General features: G+C 38.5%; 1 protein-coding gene across 6 annotated transcripts in view; it reads left to right on the forward strand.

The window, feature by feature from the left end:
- LOC118821931 (utrophin-like) overlaps nucleotides 1-14,470 on the forward strand; it is a 301,986-nt gene that overhangs the window by 74,264 nt on the left and 213,252 nt on the right. For all 6 annotated transcript variants that reach the window (XM_036590622.1, XM_036590623.1, XM_036590621.1 and 3 more), the window contains 10 exons: nucleotides 1,124-1,304; nucleotides 4,194-4,321; nucleotides 6,297-6,437; nucleotides 7,673-7,786; nucleotides 8,754-8,909; nucleotides 9,223-9,393; nucleotides 10,817-10,996; nucleotides 11,324-11,458; nucleotides 12,213-12,362; nucleotides 13,085-13,246. In XM_036590622.1, the coding sequence (XP_036446515.1) occupies nucleotides 1,124-1,304; nucleotides 4,194-4,321; nucleotides 6,297-6,437; nucleotides 7,673-7,786; nucleotides 8,754-8,909; nucleotides 9,223-9,393; nucleotides 10,817-10,996; nucleotides 11,324-11,458; nucleotides 12,213-12,362; nucleotides 13,085-13,246 (1,518 nt within the window). The remainder of the gene's footprint in view (nucleotides 1-1,123; nucleotides 1,305-4,193; nucleotides 4,322-6,296; nucleotides 6,438-7,672; nucleotides 7,787-8,753; nucleotides 8,910-9,222; nucleotides 9,394-10,816; nucleotides 10,997-11,323; nucleotides 11,459-12,212; nucleotides 12,363-13,084; nucleotides 13,247-14,470) is intronic.

The following is a 14,470-nucleotide window of genomic DNA, read 5'->3' on the forward strand; positions in this document are numbered from 1 at the left end:
CAACAGTTGGGTTGCAGTCCTTTAAGTAATTTGTACTTTTTTTTTAACCTTTTGTTACAACATTATAAAAAATGTTATATTGTGATTTTGCCCTCTAAAGTGCTCTATAATGTTCATACTACACATGCAGTCTTGCAGCAGGTTGCGGTACACCACAGGAAGTATATGGAATGTGTATGGTTTCTGTTGGTTCATTGTTCCCTAAAAGGAAGAAATCGCTTTTTACGCACACAGAACATTTTGAAGCCAGGGTCTATCATGGCATAGGGGGACATTGGGTAACCTGTTCATCTGTGAAAGCACCATTTAATGCTCAACACATTTTGGAGCAGCATGTGCTGCCTTCTAGACGCTGTCTTTTTCAGGCGTGTCCTTGCTTACATCAGTGTGACAACAGCAGCCACGCAGCAGTGTTTCAACAGCAAGATCATGTAGTCAGAGAGTGGGTGCTATACTGATCTGCCTACAATCCAGAAATGCCTCCCGGAGAGTATGTGTGTTGCATTATTAAGCTAAAAATATGACAGCAAAGACCCTGTAAAGTTGTATAGCTGAAGGCAAAAAAACAACACTTTCAAAACTGGATCAGTTTGTGTCTTTAAACCCCAAATGATGATTAGCTTTTCTTAAAGGAAAGGTGATGTAACACGGTGTTAAATGTGGTTCTGTCATGGCTTTTTTGGGAATGTGTTGCAGGCATCAAATTTTGAATGAGTGCATATTTACAAAAAGCAAAAGTTGATGAGGTAGAACGTTAAATATAATTTATTGTGAATAATATACGTCAAACAGAATGTAATAATCACTACTTTCTGTTTTTATAGCGTTTCACATACTGTCCCAGCTCTTTTGGAATTGGGTTTGTCAAAAAATCAACAAACCGTGTAATTTGACCAGGGGTTTAAAATATTTGCATAGGACTGTACTTATCTGTAAGTGCTGGTCCAGGGCCAGTCTGCCCTGTTAAAACCTCAGCAATTGTCTGATATGAGAAACTCTTTCGTTCGGGTTATTATGGAGCAACGAGCGATCAGGTGTCTGTCTTTCAGGATTGTGATTACAGAACAATGTTAATTGCTCATTCGGTGGTTTGTGTGTGCTTCTGTTCATGTCCTTGTGCCAGGTCCAGTTGGCAGGGCTGCTGGCTCTGAGTCCTCGTCTTCAGGACCTCTCTGCCCAGGCAGAGTCTCTGGCTTTGGAGCCCAGGACCCCCGCCACTGTCAAAACCAGCACAGCTACCCTTGAATCCCGTTATAACCAGGACATTCAGCAACTAAAGACGAGGGAGCAGGAGATCAGTGCAGGTAAACTAGGGGTGCACAATGTCAGCGTTGGATAAATGTGAACTTTAAAGGGTCTAAATATATTTTTATTTTTTCTCTTGAGATCCAATTACATTATTTGTGCAATTTTCTGTGCCAAAAATAGTCATAATTCATTTTATATGTTCATTTTTCAACCTCTCTTTATCTCTAGAATTAAACAGGCTGCATTTGTTACTGTACCTTTAAGACTTAAATACATGAATATTAAATAAGCTCTGTTCTGATTGGCTGCTCTGTATGGTGCTTCATACAAAAAGCACTCAGAGCTGAAACACTCCCTGAAGCTTCAATATGAAAGGACAAAGCTTAAACTGCTGTAGGCTGGATAGGTAGATGCATGTAAATGAGATCTTGTGACATCACAAAAAGAGTTCAAAACAGGCTGCTTTTGTTTTTTTGGACTTTAGTTCTCATATATAAACTAGGGAGTGAATGGTATGGTTTGAAACGTTAACCGTGTGAACATATTACTTCAAACGTCTTTATTTCAAAAATGTGAGGGAAGTTCAGTTTTCTGTGATATGGGCCCTTTAATTATTATTAATTTATTGGTCCAGTATTGGAAATACAGACTATAATGACGCATGCAGTCTCAGTCTGGTGGTGCAGTGTGAAAATGTTAACAGTGTGGAAGGTTTTCATGATTTTATCAGAAGACCATAGAATCACAGTTTAAAACTGTGCATTGAAGTTTTTTCGTTTTTTTTTAACAAATCACTGTTTTAGATATGAGTTTTTAATGACAGCAGCATGTATTTTATAGAGTGGAACTGTTTTGAAATGCAAAAAAGTTGTTAAAATGCTGGATTATTGGTACCAGTGAGATTATCAGTTATCAGTAATGGCCCAGAAAATCAGAACATCCCTGCTTTCTCAGAACATTTCAGTAGTGCTGTGCCCTCAGTGAACCTCAGGAATGAGTTGGAAGTGACTAAAGCTCACGCATCTGATCTGCTGACTGATTTACAGTCATTGAATTACAGCTTTTCTCTCAGCTGCAGTGCAGAGCGCAGTGTAGTGGTGTTTGGAGACACTACAGGACTGTTTTATCTGATCTGTCTGTGGGCCACACTGTGCTTTCACTTCTACTTCATTTAATATGTAGTAGAGAAGGGAAGATGATCACCTAGAGATTTTTACAGTCTCAACTACTGGACGAGTTCCAAGCAAAACAACTTTCTTTCAGGAAGGGCTCTTTCTTTCGTTCTTTCTCTTTTCTTTCTTGCTTCCTTTCCTTTCCTTTCCTTTCCTTTCCTTCTTTTCATTCTTTCTTTCTTTCTTTCTTTCTTCTGATATTATTTCTTGCTTTCCTTCCTTCCTTCCTCCCTTCCTCCCTTCCTTCCTTCCTTCTTTCTTTCCTTCTTTCTGGCTTTCTGGCTTTATTTCTTTCTTTTCTTTCCTTTTTTCCTTCTTTCTTTTCTTTCATCCTTTCCTTCCTTTCTTCTTTACTTTCTTCCTTTCCTTCTTCCTTCTGTCCTTCTTTCTTCCTCTCTTTCATTCCTTCCTTTCTTTCTTTCCTTCTTTCTGGCATTCTTTCTTTCTTTTCTTTCATCCTTTCCTTCCTTTCTTCTTTACTTTCTTCCTTTCCTTCTTCCTTCTGTCCTTCTTTCTTCCTCTCTTTCATTCCTTCCTTTCTTTCTTTCTTTCCTTCTTTCTGGCATTCTTTCTTTCTGTCTTTCTTTCTTTTTTTCTTCTCTTCTCTTCTCTTCTCTTCTCTTCTCTTGTATTTCTCCTCTCTATCTCTTCTTTCATTTAACCTCTATCTGTTCCTCTCTCTGTCTCTCTGTTTTCTTTCATTCTGTCGTAAACCCTGTTGAATGATGCAGCAGGTAAATCATTAGTAAAGCCGTTGATGTTGGGGAGGCAGAAAGGAATGAATGGGGTGTCGTTTGGAGCGAGTGTGAGAGATAAAAGCGAGGGACGGAGTTAGAGGAGGAGAAAAGAGCCTATTTATGGCTGTGATGTCAACATAAATTCAGAGGTGCCCCTGGGAATCCTTTTAGACTCTTACTTATGCAGATAAACCCTGGGAGAATTTCAGAAATGTTAGAAGTAGGGCTTTCAGCAAAGTGTTTTTGACTCTTTAAGTCCACAAACTCAAAGCCATCAGTCATTTTACACTTGTTTTTCTCTTGTAATTGTTCTGTATCCTATGGAAGCACATACTGGGTCATTTTTGCATCTTGATTTTTCTTTAATAGTACAGATTTTGCCGAAAAAAAAGCCTTCACAAAAGGGAGAGCTCTGAAAACATTGTAATATTTCTTTTTGACCTGGCTGACGAATGATTAAGGCCTCCCATAGACACACAAAAAGACACAAGAAAGAGAACAAATGCATTTGTGCTTGCTGACCTGTAGTTACCATGTTTTCATTCAAATATTGAGTTAAGCTGAATGTAACAGATTAAGTTGTCACAGCAACATGGAACAGGCTGCGCTTTTGTAGTTTTTGTAAGACCCTCAGTAATTGTGCTTTTGTTTACATGAATCTGCCTCAGTCCAACCAAGGAAAATCGACCCAATTCATATTCTTTATTATGACGTAAATGCATGATTTGAGAAAGCTGACACTTCTAAAAAAAAATAATTGCGGTGGGCTCATGTTATATGATCGTGACAAGGCTGTTCATGATCATTTATTACATTTTTTTTTTTTAAACAAAAAGATTTGTGCTTGTGAAGAGAATTTATTGTTTGAGGGACATTTTAATTCGATATTTGTTTTTGCTTTAAATTCTTTTTGGGGAGACACTTTCTTTGCATAAAACGAGTTGAATGGAAGCAGAGCTCGTGACGTTTTTGCCCTCTTCTGTCCAAAAGTGGTCATTATATTTTTAAGTCCTGTTTCTTTCTTTCTGTCTCTCAGCTGTGAGTAGGCTGCAGGAGGATGAGCAGCGGAGTGATGTTATGGCGAAGCTGGAGGCCAGACTCTCAGCTCTTACAGCCAATATCACTGGCACACCCTCCACTGAGGCGGCCGTGGACAAAGCTCAGGTCTGTACGGCTGTCATTTGGGGTGTATTCAAGGGCTCATGACCATTTTGTTCTGAACCTCTCTTTTATTCATTAGAATTAAACAGGCTGAAATGTATTATTCCTAATTTAAAAAGCAATCAGGGCTGAAACACTCACACTAAATTCAGTGTGAATGGGTGGGGCTAAACTGCTATAGGCTAAATAGGTGAATATGTGTGTATGTATTGGTTTTTGTGACATCACACAAACAGTGAATTCAAAATAGACTTCCTTACATGTGTTTATATGTGAACCGAATAGACTGGGCAGTGAACTGTACATTTTGAAACTCCCAAAAGTAGTTTTTCCATGATATGGGCCCTTTAAAGGAATTCACCGTCTAAGTTGTTGAAGCAACTGCTTATTAACTTCTATTACACAGTCATATGCAAAAGTTGGGCGCCCCTGGTCAAATTACACATTTCTTCACATTTTAATGCACGATTGCTGTTGATTTGCTGAATTTAACATATTGGAAGAAAATAGAAGATAAAATATGGACTGTGCAAAAGTTATGTCACTTTTTATATTTTATGTTTTCTTAAATGTGTTAAACTCAGCAAATAAACAGAAATTGTGCACTAAAATGTGCAGAAAATGACACATTTAAATTTACTCTCTGTAGAGGATGTTTTAACATATTTTCCCGTTGATAATCAACAAAATGTAATTTGGCTGGGGTTGTTAAAACCTTTGCATGTGACTGTAAGCGTGTTTGAATTATTTGTGTTTTGTATTCATTGAAGTACACAAACTCATCAAAATGAATGTCTTCGGTGTTCAATTGCTGAACACTGGAGTATTGCTTTAGGTGCCGTGTTACACCTCTGAAGAACTTTATTGTCTCAGGATAGGAACCACTGAGAGAAGAAGGAAGGAAGTAGTAAGGAAAGACAATAAAAGAAAGAGGAAGTAAAGAGAGAGAGGAAGTCTGTACAGCCTAGCTTACTTTCTCCAGCATGTAAGGCCACACAGTGCTATCAGTTGTCCTTACTTTGATCAAGATTGTTGTTGCAGGTCACAGTGTTGAGGACATGTGAATAAACTGCTCCAGTGCACTCTGTATAGTGGGTCAAGCTGCAGACATATGGTTTAAGTTCAGCCCTGCTTTGTTGATAGTGATGTTAGTTGCACCGTATGTGTGGGTCTCTCAGCAGCACCAGTTTTGACGTGGCACGCTCTCAGCACACTGCCCTGCCCACAGACCAGATGTTTTCAGCTCCAAATACCTCTTTTTTCATTTTTTGGTGTGTAGTTCTGCTGTCCTTCTGCCCTGACCCAGCGCACACAGCGGGACCTGTAGAACACCGACTGACCAGGATTTCAATTTCTAGAACTCTTCAAAGATTCTAACAGCAAAAACGTTCTCACATTAGAATTGTTCTAAGGCTCAGCCAGCTTTATGTGGTGAAACTCTGATGCAAATAGATGTTGAGTTGCACTAAAAGTTCGCAGTGTAAAGCCAGCAACATAATTTCCATTATTTATATATATTCATTTAAAAAAATTAAACTCAAAATAAATGTACATCTTTCAGCTTCACTTTAAAAGAAAAAAAATTAAAATAATACAGAAATTTGTAAGTATTATTTTCACAAGTGTAAATGTAGGGGTTAGGGTTTGGGACAGCCCTCCCATTAGAAAGTGCCCTATAAAAGATGATTTATGTATATTTAGCTTATTATTGTCTCTGTTAATGCTTTTCGGTTTAAATAGCCCTTTCATAGCCCTTGTAAATATATAGGTCTGAATCCTTAATTATTTTTAAATCGAATCGCAGTTTGAACTAATTTGGTAGAACGGTCCATGTGTGAATTTGAAGTGATTGTGTTGCCATCTACTGGTTTGGATATTATACTGCAGTTTTTATGTTTGTGTTTTTGGAGCAGCAGTATATCACATACTTTGGGGGATGCTCATGGGTAATGTAGTCTTTTACTCCTGTGTCCTGTAGGCTCTTTGTGCAGAGATAGAGAAGCAGCAGCAGCCTGTATCAGACCCAGCTGAACTCCAGCGCTGGACTCAGCTCTCAGTCACAGCCGCAGACAAGCTCGGCATGCTGCAGTGCGTTCTGGGTAGCCTGAAGGATACTCAAGTAAGGCTTAGTCTTATGCCTTCGCTGATATGGCTGGATTTTTTGTTTTTGCTGCTTTTGGTATATGAATAAAAATGAACTAATCTCAAACTCTTAGAGGTGTAAAGCTGTTATTGTCATTTTACTATATATTTGAAATGTAATTACATGATTTAGGTTCATTTAAATGTAATTTACATTACATTTAAGTAATTATATTTACATTCCATTTATGTTCTCTTTACATTCTGTAAAAAAAATTTTCTTTTTTTCTTTTTTTCTTTTCTCAATACCATAAAGTGCCATTTTTTCAGACCGAGTATATGTTTTAGGTTCTTGCCGATACCATTCAGATACGTATTGAAATACTTAGAATTAAGTAGTTATTACTGTAAATCAGTGCAATATACCTTAACAGTTAAGTTGTTCAAATTTTGTCTGATTTTAAATGTTGTGCATCAGCTAGCGATGTTACATTAGTTCACTTGGAAAGAGTGGAGAACAGCGGGTTTTGTTCCATGTCAGAAAAGCGCTTCTGTACAGCTGTAAGTAAAATATATTTCATAGTTTTGATCCTCATCTGTCTCTTTCATCAGCAGTCTCTATAGCCCAGTGACAGCAGGATTTACATCTGAGGCTAATTTGAAGAGCTCACATTTTGAGTTTTACATCTTTTTGGAGTCTTCTGTTTGGCTGGTTAAGCTGTAGTTGAATGTCTTCTAAAGCCATGCATACACTGTGCGATTTTAGAAATCTTATTTAGTGTCTCTCACTGTACATTTGAATAGAACATTGTGCACAGATGAAGACTTCGATTTATATTCTCACACTCGGTCAACGCTACAGTGGCTTTGTTTCCGACACAGTGTCCTCTAGACCCGATACCAGTATCGGAATTGATGCATCCCACCTTTTAAAAATTAGTTTGGTGTTTACGTATGGCAAAAACAAACACTGTACAAAACTGTACAAATAACATTTAATCAAATTCAAACCATAATAAAATAGCTCCTCTTATACTTCTTATGGTTAGAACAAATACGGTATGGATTGAAAGTTTCAAATCAACGCTTTCCACAGAATTCCTCCACTTGTTTTAATGATCCACGAGTGAGAAACAAATCTATATCAAATTACACCTTGCTTTTTATTGCTGACACTGCATCTTCCAAGAGTTAACCTCCTTGATGACACTTTTCTGAAGTTTAACTGCTTCTCAGTTTGTTACTGCAGTAATACTTTCTCACTGTGTGCAGGTTCAGGGTGAGGAGGTGTCCCGATGGCTGGACGCTGTGGAGGAATTGCTGTCCAGAGACTCGGGATCCCTCAGCCATGGAGACAAACTACAGGAGGAGCTAAACCAGTGCAAGGTTGGAGATCAAATCATTCACCCAGTAAACTTTATTGCAAACAAATAACTAAGCTTTGATATCTTTTTAAGTATCAGAACAGGTTATTAGTAGAAAGACAAGTTGCCCTTGCAGTTTTCCACTGGAGCTCAGAGGCCAGTGTAGCTAACAAGCAGTGAAGGCTTAAAAATGTTTTTTAGCAGTGTCTGACATTCTGTTTGTATATGAAATGGTTTTGTTCCATCACCTTTGCAATGGTAAGTTCAAATCCCAGCAATGATGCGGCCAAAAAAACGACAGTAACAATCAGCTGTTCATTAGGGTTCGACTGATATGTTGCTCGGCTGATAATATAGGCTGATATTAGCAACCCACAGTATTATTAGAATTGGCCGATATTACAGGGAAAATGATATACATGATATACAATGATGTATAATTACTTGCTACATTAGCAGTCCTCCAATGCTTATTGTTGGGGTTTCTGAGTGTCTGTAAACCTTAACTAAGGTTACATTAACAAGGCTTCTGAAATAATGGACATTTTACATTACAAGCTCAGTTTGACATTTAAAGCTCTTAATGACCAAGCTCCGGCAGATCATACTGATCTGTTGAAGCGTTAAAGCCCATCCAGACCTCTTCAAGGAAGGCTTACTCTACAGCTCAGCTGGTGGAAGATCATTTTCTTATGCAGTAGCATTTCAGAGAATATTTGGTGTTTTGAAACCCAGATAAACACATTTGTTTAGCTTATGCATTGTGGCTAATTTTTTGTGCTTATAGTCTGTAGTTATACTGTTTTTACTCATTTAGACAACATTGTTTCTAACTTATATTGTCCTTTTTGCACCCTTTTTAGTGTTTTTTAACCAAAATGATGATTATTATTATTATTATTATTATTAGATTTGACTTTACATGCCTTGTTAAACAACAGCAGTCCTGATGTGTGTATATGGTATTTTTCGTCTCTCCATGCTTGTAGGAGTATGTGGGAGAGATGGAGGCAGTGGAATCGTCGCTGAAACAAATGGGAGAGAACGTGGCAGCGGTACAGCAGAGTGCAATACCAGGCCTGGCCAGCTGGGGGCAGCAGGACCTAGAGGAGAAGCAGAAACGTTGGGAGATGCTCAGCAAACAGGTGAGGAAGAAAAGACTGTGTGGCAGTGTTTTAATTTCTTTCCATCTGTCAATCACTGATGCACTCCTGTGCTTCACTGGATCTTCTGAGAGTGGACACTGTGGCCATGCAGTCAGACTGTATTTGCTGGCATGTTAATGATAGTTGAAGGAGATATAGTGTGGAGGAAGCTGAAAGAGGATGTTAATGGATCTCTGCATTTCTACTTGCAAAGAAAAGCTACACTCAAATGCTAAATCACATGACTTTCCTCATAACTGGCTCATCAGTGCTCTAAGCCAAAAAAGTGTAACCACGCGTGTGTACTCTGCAGTTGCTGCAGCAGCAGGAGCGAGTGAGTGAAAGTCAGGAGAGAGCGCTGAACCTGAGGAAGGACCTGGCAGAGATGCGAGAGTGGATGACGCAGGTGGACGAGGAGTTTCTCATGAGAGACTTTGAGTATAAAAGTCCGGAGGAGCTGGAGGAGGCTCTGCAGGAGATGAAGGTACAAAAACAAATAGCCAATAAAATGTGTTTATAAAGTTATACATACATAAGCTACATATATATATTTGATAACTTTTAAATGCAGAAAGTTATAAAGTATGATATGGAATGGTTTAGATAATATGAATACTATAAAGTATAGCAGTTGATTGCAGAAGTTGGATTAGCAAGTACTAAAGTGTTTATACATTTGTTATAAAGTATACTATGGTCACAGTTAGGTGACTAAAGTATAACAGTACATTGCACAGAGTTGTTGTCAGATTATAAGTGTCATAAGTATATAAGTGTAGGTATGTAAACTGCATCAAAATACAAAAAAAGAAATCTATAATCTGTAGCAAATTAAATGCATTGTTAAAGTGGCAATCAGGTTATAAAGTATTGATATAGATTCTAAAAAAAATGCATAATACTTGTATAAAATTTACCACTACTTAGTTTTGTACAAAATATTTAATATTTTAGACAACTGCATTCAAACTGCAGAGATATATACAGTATATGTACATGTGCATAGGTTGAATTTAGTGTGTATAGAGCTGTGGTCACTAACCCTGGTCCTATTTTCCTCTGTCTTTATTTATCTATCTATCGATCTATCGATCTGTAAAAACATTTTAGATGTCCAAGGAAAAAGAAACTTAAAGAAAACCTGTTTTAGTTAACAATGTCTTGTTATTCTGGATGCACCTTCACTTTTAATAAACCATATTTAACAACTGAAGTGAATTTCAAATATTTTCATTATGCAGATTAGCAAAAACAGAACTGAACAATATACAGATAAGTCTATGGCGTGTACATGTCGGAGGCAGTGATTTCTCAGAGTCTGACAAAAACTGCAGTAAATTTTTTTTTACGTTTTAACTTCTCTAGTCATTTGTTTAATACATGCGTCCCAAACACTCACGCTTACATCTTCATTCGTCAGACACTGCTGGAGTTTGGAGAATATTACAAGTCATTTACGCTTTCAGTAGCGAATGTGACCAGGCCTCGAGACCGCATTGTCATCTGATGGAGCTGACTGAGGCAGGCAGTGCAGCTATCTGGTGTCCATGCTAAGCTAAAGGCTAACCAGAAGACCCTGGCCATTCCTTGAATACATATCTCTCTAATGTTTGCTTTCTCAACAACAAACTGGATCTCCTTCTGCTCAGAGTGGGATGAGGGATTACCTAAACATGCCTGACTCAGCCATTCAGCTAAACACGATTTTGTATTTTGTGCATTGTTTTATCAGCACTTAGTTCTGGCATACAGTGTGAAGGTTATGACAAAACCGATGTCTTAAGAAGGACTTCAGCTGATATATACTGACTGTGCGTTAAAGTAGTTCTCCTTGAGGGTTGGTGACCACTGAAAGTGAATGTGTGTGTCAGTGTGCAGAATCATTACTCTGCCTGTGTGTGTTTCAGAGGGCTAAAGAGGACGTGTTACAGAAGGAGGTGCGAGTGAAGATTTTGAAGGACAGTATTAACGTATTGATGAGCAAAGCGCCCCCCAGTGGCCAGGATCTGAGCAGCGAGCTAACAGGAGTGCTGAAAAACTACCACAAACTGTGTGATCGCTTCAAGAGCAAGTGCCACACACTGGAGGTACTACACACACACACACACACACACACACACAAAATACTGTTCATGTCTATGACATCACATCATTTGTTTATCTTGTTTTAACACTAAGATATGGGGTGTGTGAATTATATTTTGTTGCTATAAATGATATGATTTTGTTTATATTGTGTTCACATTCCTACTTAAATTGTGGTTTGCCCTTGTTGCAGGAAGTGTGATCATACTGTAATTTTGTTGTTTAATGGAAGTTTAGAATGAACTGTAGTTTTGTGCTCTGACAGTGATCGAAGCTACTTTTCAGGGTGTGCTGTAGTTTTGCAGTGTAACAGCAGAGATGTGTTGTAGGAGGTGTGGTCGTGTTGGATTGAGCTGCTGCAGTATCTGGAGGTGGAGTCTGGCTGGTTGAACAGTCTGGAGGAGAGCCTGCAGGCCACAGAGAACCTGCCGGAGAACACAGAGGCTGTCAACCAGGCACTGGAGGTATATCACCCTCACTCTCAATTACTGTTTTGAACCCACTCTACTTAGGGTTCTTTCCAGGCTTATTCCCTGTGAAGAATTATCTTGGTCAGTGACAAGGCCCAATTTTCATTCAAATAAATGAGAAGCATGATTGGAAAACAGACTTTGGAACCTAAAATTAGTGTACACATGAAAGCCAGCGTGAATGCAAAATGGTTTATGCATTATGGTTTGTTTCTGAGTATTTCTGAGTAAAACGCTGTATGATGGAGGGTCTCTAAGCCACCTGAGCATTTTCAGTGGGGGTGGTTGGAAGGAGAGATGAAACATGATATTATAGGTTAATATTATTTCTCTCCACCCGCTGGTACACAGTGATATGATGAAAATCAGAAGACATTTAAGAGGCAGAGAAAAGTCGGATTACGGAATTTTGTTTTTGAAATGAAATCAGTTTTGCTTATTAGGACCTGGGACTTGAACTAACAAGATAAAAAAACGTCCGTTCTGAATTCAGGTCAACTTTAAATGGAAGCATTAATTTCACTATATATGCTAATTGAAAATATATTCACTGCACTTTTACGTCTCTTAATTAACAAATGCACTATGTGAACATATACATCATCAGTAACCTTGCTAGACTTTAATACTGTGCTTAGTGTTAAAGAGGGAAACTCTAAAGCTGGCTATCATGTAGCATGACAACCCCTTGCAAACAAGTCTTTTAATGGCACAATATAGTTAAAGTTGTGCTGTTTGTTCCTCCTAGTCCTTGGAGTCAGTTCTGCGCCACCCTGGTGATAACCGGACTCAGATCAGAGAGCTGGGTCAGACTCTGATTGATGGTGGGATTCTGGACGAACTCATCAGCGAGAAACTGGAGAACTTCAACTCTCGCTATGATGAGCTCAGCCAACAGGTGTGCGCATGGTCTCGGCACCAAGACCTATCTAAATGTTGTGAAGAATGAAGTGTACCCAAGTGTAGTTGATTAACCAAAACAAAAGCATGGCCGAAATTCAAGCTTAATTGTTTTTAGGGTGACACTCTACTTGAGCTTTGCTGCTTAGCATTGACATAATCATGTCCTAAACATGTGATGGCAGATGTCAAATGCTCGAAAGAGTCGTCACGGCTGATTGTCCAGTAATATAATAGTGCATGGTACATCACTGCTATGCCAGGTGTATAATGTTATACAACATGACGGCTATCTGTGATACCCTGTGGCGAAAACTAGCATGTGACATAAGCTGTCATGACATTATGGCACCTGCAATTACAATTACCAGTAATACTGGTAATACCCGATGCTGTTATATTACTGACCGCATATGACAGCTGTCATAACATGTTAATGACGTAGTTATGTCAAAATTGTGTAGTATTTTGTAAAGTGTTACCTTTTCTAGCTAGGTTGAGGCGCTTTTGTCCATTTGAATAGATTCAGGTTAACATACAGTGTCAGAAACCACATAAGCAAGTCTATTCGAGATGACTTAACAGCTCAAAACAGTTTCGACGAAGTGTGTGACGATGCAGGTACGCTGTTTACACAGTGCTAATTGGTGAAGTATGAACGTCTGTTGCTTCTATGTGTAGTTCTTCTCATACTGATAAGGGGTTGGTGTGTGTGTGTAGGCGGTGGTGCGTCAGATGGCTCTGGAGCAGCAGCTGAGCACTCTGAGGGAGAACGAGGCGGCCTTACAAACCCTGCAGGAATCTCTCGCTCAGCTGGACCAAACACTGACCTCCTACCTGACTGACCGCATCGATGCCTTTCAGCTACCACAAGAGGCTCAGGTACACACATATACAAACACAGATTCACGCACACAGCGTGCACACAGTCCTCAGGAGGACCTTCCTTAGATATCTCATGGCTATGCTGTTGACCAGGAAGTGCAGATAAATATGGTGTCTTCATTTTAACAAAACCGCAATAGCAGTAAAAGCCTTAATCATTTTGGCTCAATTAGTTTTATGTGTCTTTATTATTTTATTATCTAATGCATAGTTTAGTTTAGATATACACTCTTTAAAATAAAGGTGATGAAAAGGATTCTTTAGAGATGTGCCATTACAGAGCCAGCTTTGGTTCAGTAAAGTAGCGTTCAGTGGGTGAGAAAAAAGAAGCATTTTTGTAAATGAGATGTGTGAATGAAGAATATTTTTAAAGTTTGAAGAACCTATAAAGGTGTTTTTTTTTCCGTACCACATAGGAACATTTATTTATTCCACTGCATTTTCAAAATGTCTATACGTATTTAAATCGTTAGGATATATTCAAAATGTTACAGGTTGGTTTGATGTAATGCTTCATTCTGGAGAACTAGTTTGATAGTTTTTAGCTTGTCCTACACCATATATTTTTAAATTCATTCATGGTGGAGATACAAGGAGGGTGTCGCAGGACAAAATAGTCACCAAAGAGAACTTTTTTTGTCACCATTTTACCACCATCAACATATAAAACCTCAGAAGACACTTAAACGTTTACTAAGGGTTTTGGATAGTAAATAAAATGCCTATATTAGTGTTGTAAACCTCACCATTCTTGGTCCCTGTTACCACCACTGTAAACAATCCTGACTTCTTAAGTTTCTCTGCAATGGAGCCTTTTACGTCAAACTACTCTGAATAATTTTACGTCTTGACAAACAAATTATACAGAAATTTGAATAATCAGTAGAGTGTACTTAGTTTATCTATAGTTCTTGTGCAGCACTTTGGGCCACCCCGTTTGATTTTATGTGTGCTTTTTAAATCAAACTTATTTACTTAAATTCAACATAAAGTCAACATGAATCATAATGCATTTTCATTCTGTACTGTAAACTAAACTGAAACACTGTCTCAAGGAGGGTCTCTGAGGTAGCTGAGGGTTTCTCTCGAGGGTAGGTGGAGGTGGTGGGAGAGGGGATGAAATATGATAATATTGGTTACTTTTCTCCATGGAGCACAGTAATGTAGAAGTCACTACATTATGATGGATTACTACAGCAAAACCAGAATCCTGTCTTTTAA

The sequence above is a fragment of the Colossoma macropomum genome, unplaced genomic scaffold, assembly GCF_904425465.1.
Source record: "Colossoma macropomum unplaced genomic scaffold, Colossoma_macropomum, whole genome shotgun sequence".
NCBI lineage: Eukaryota > Metazoa > Chordata > Actinopteri > Characiformes > Serrasalmidae > Colossoma > Colossoma macropomum.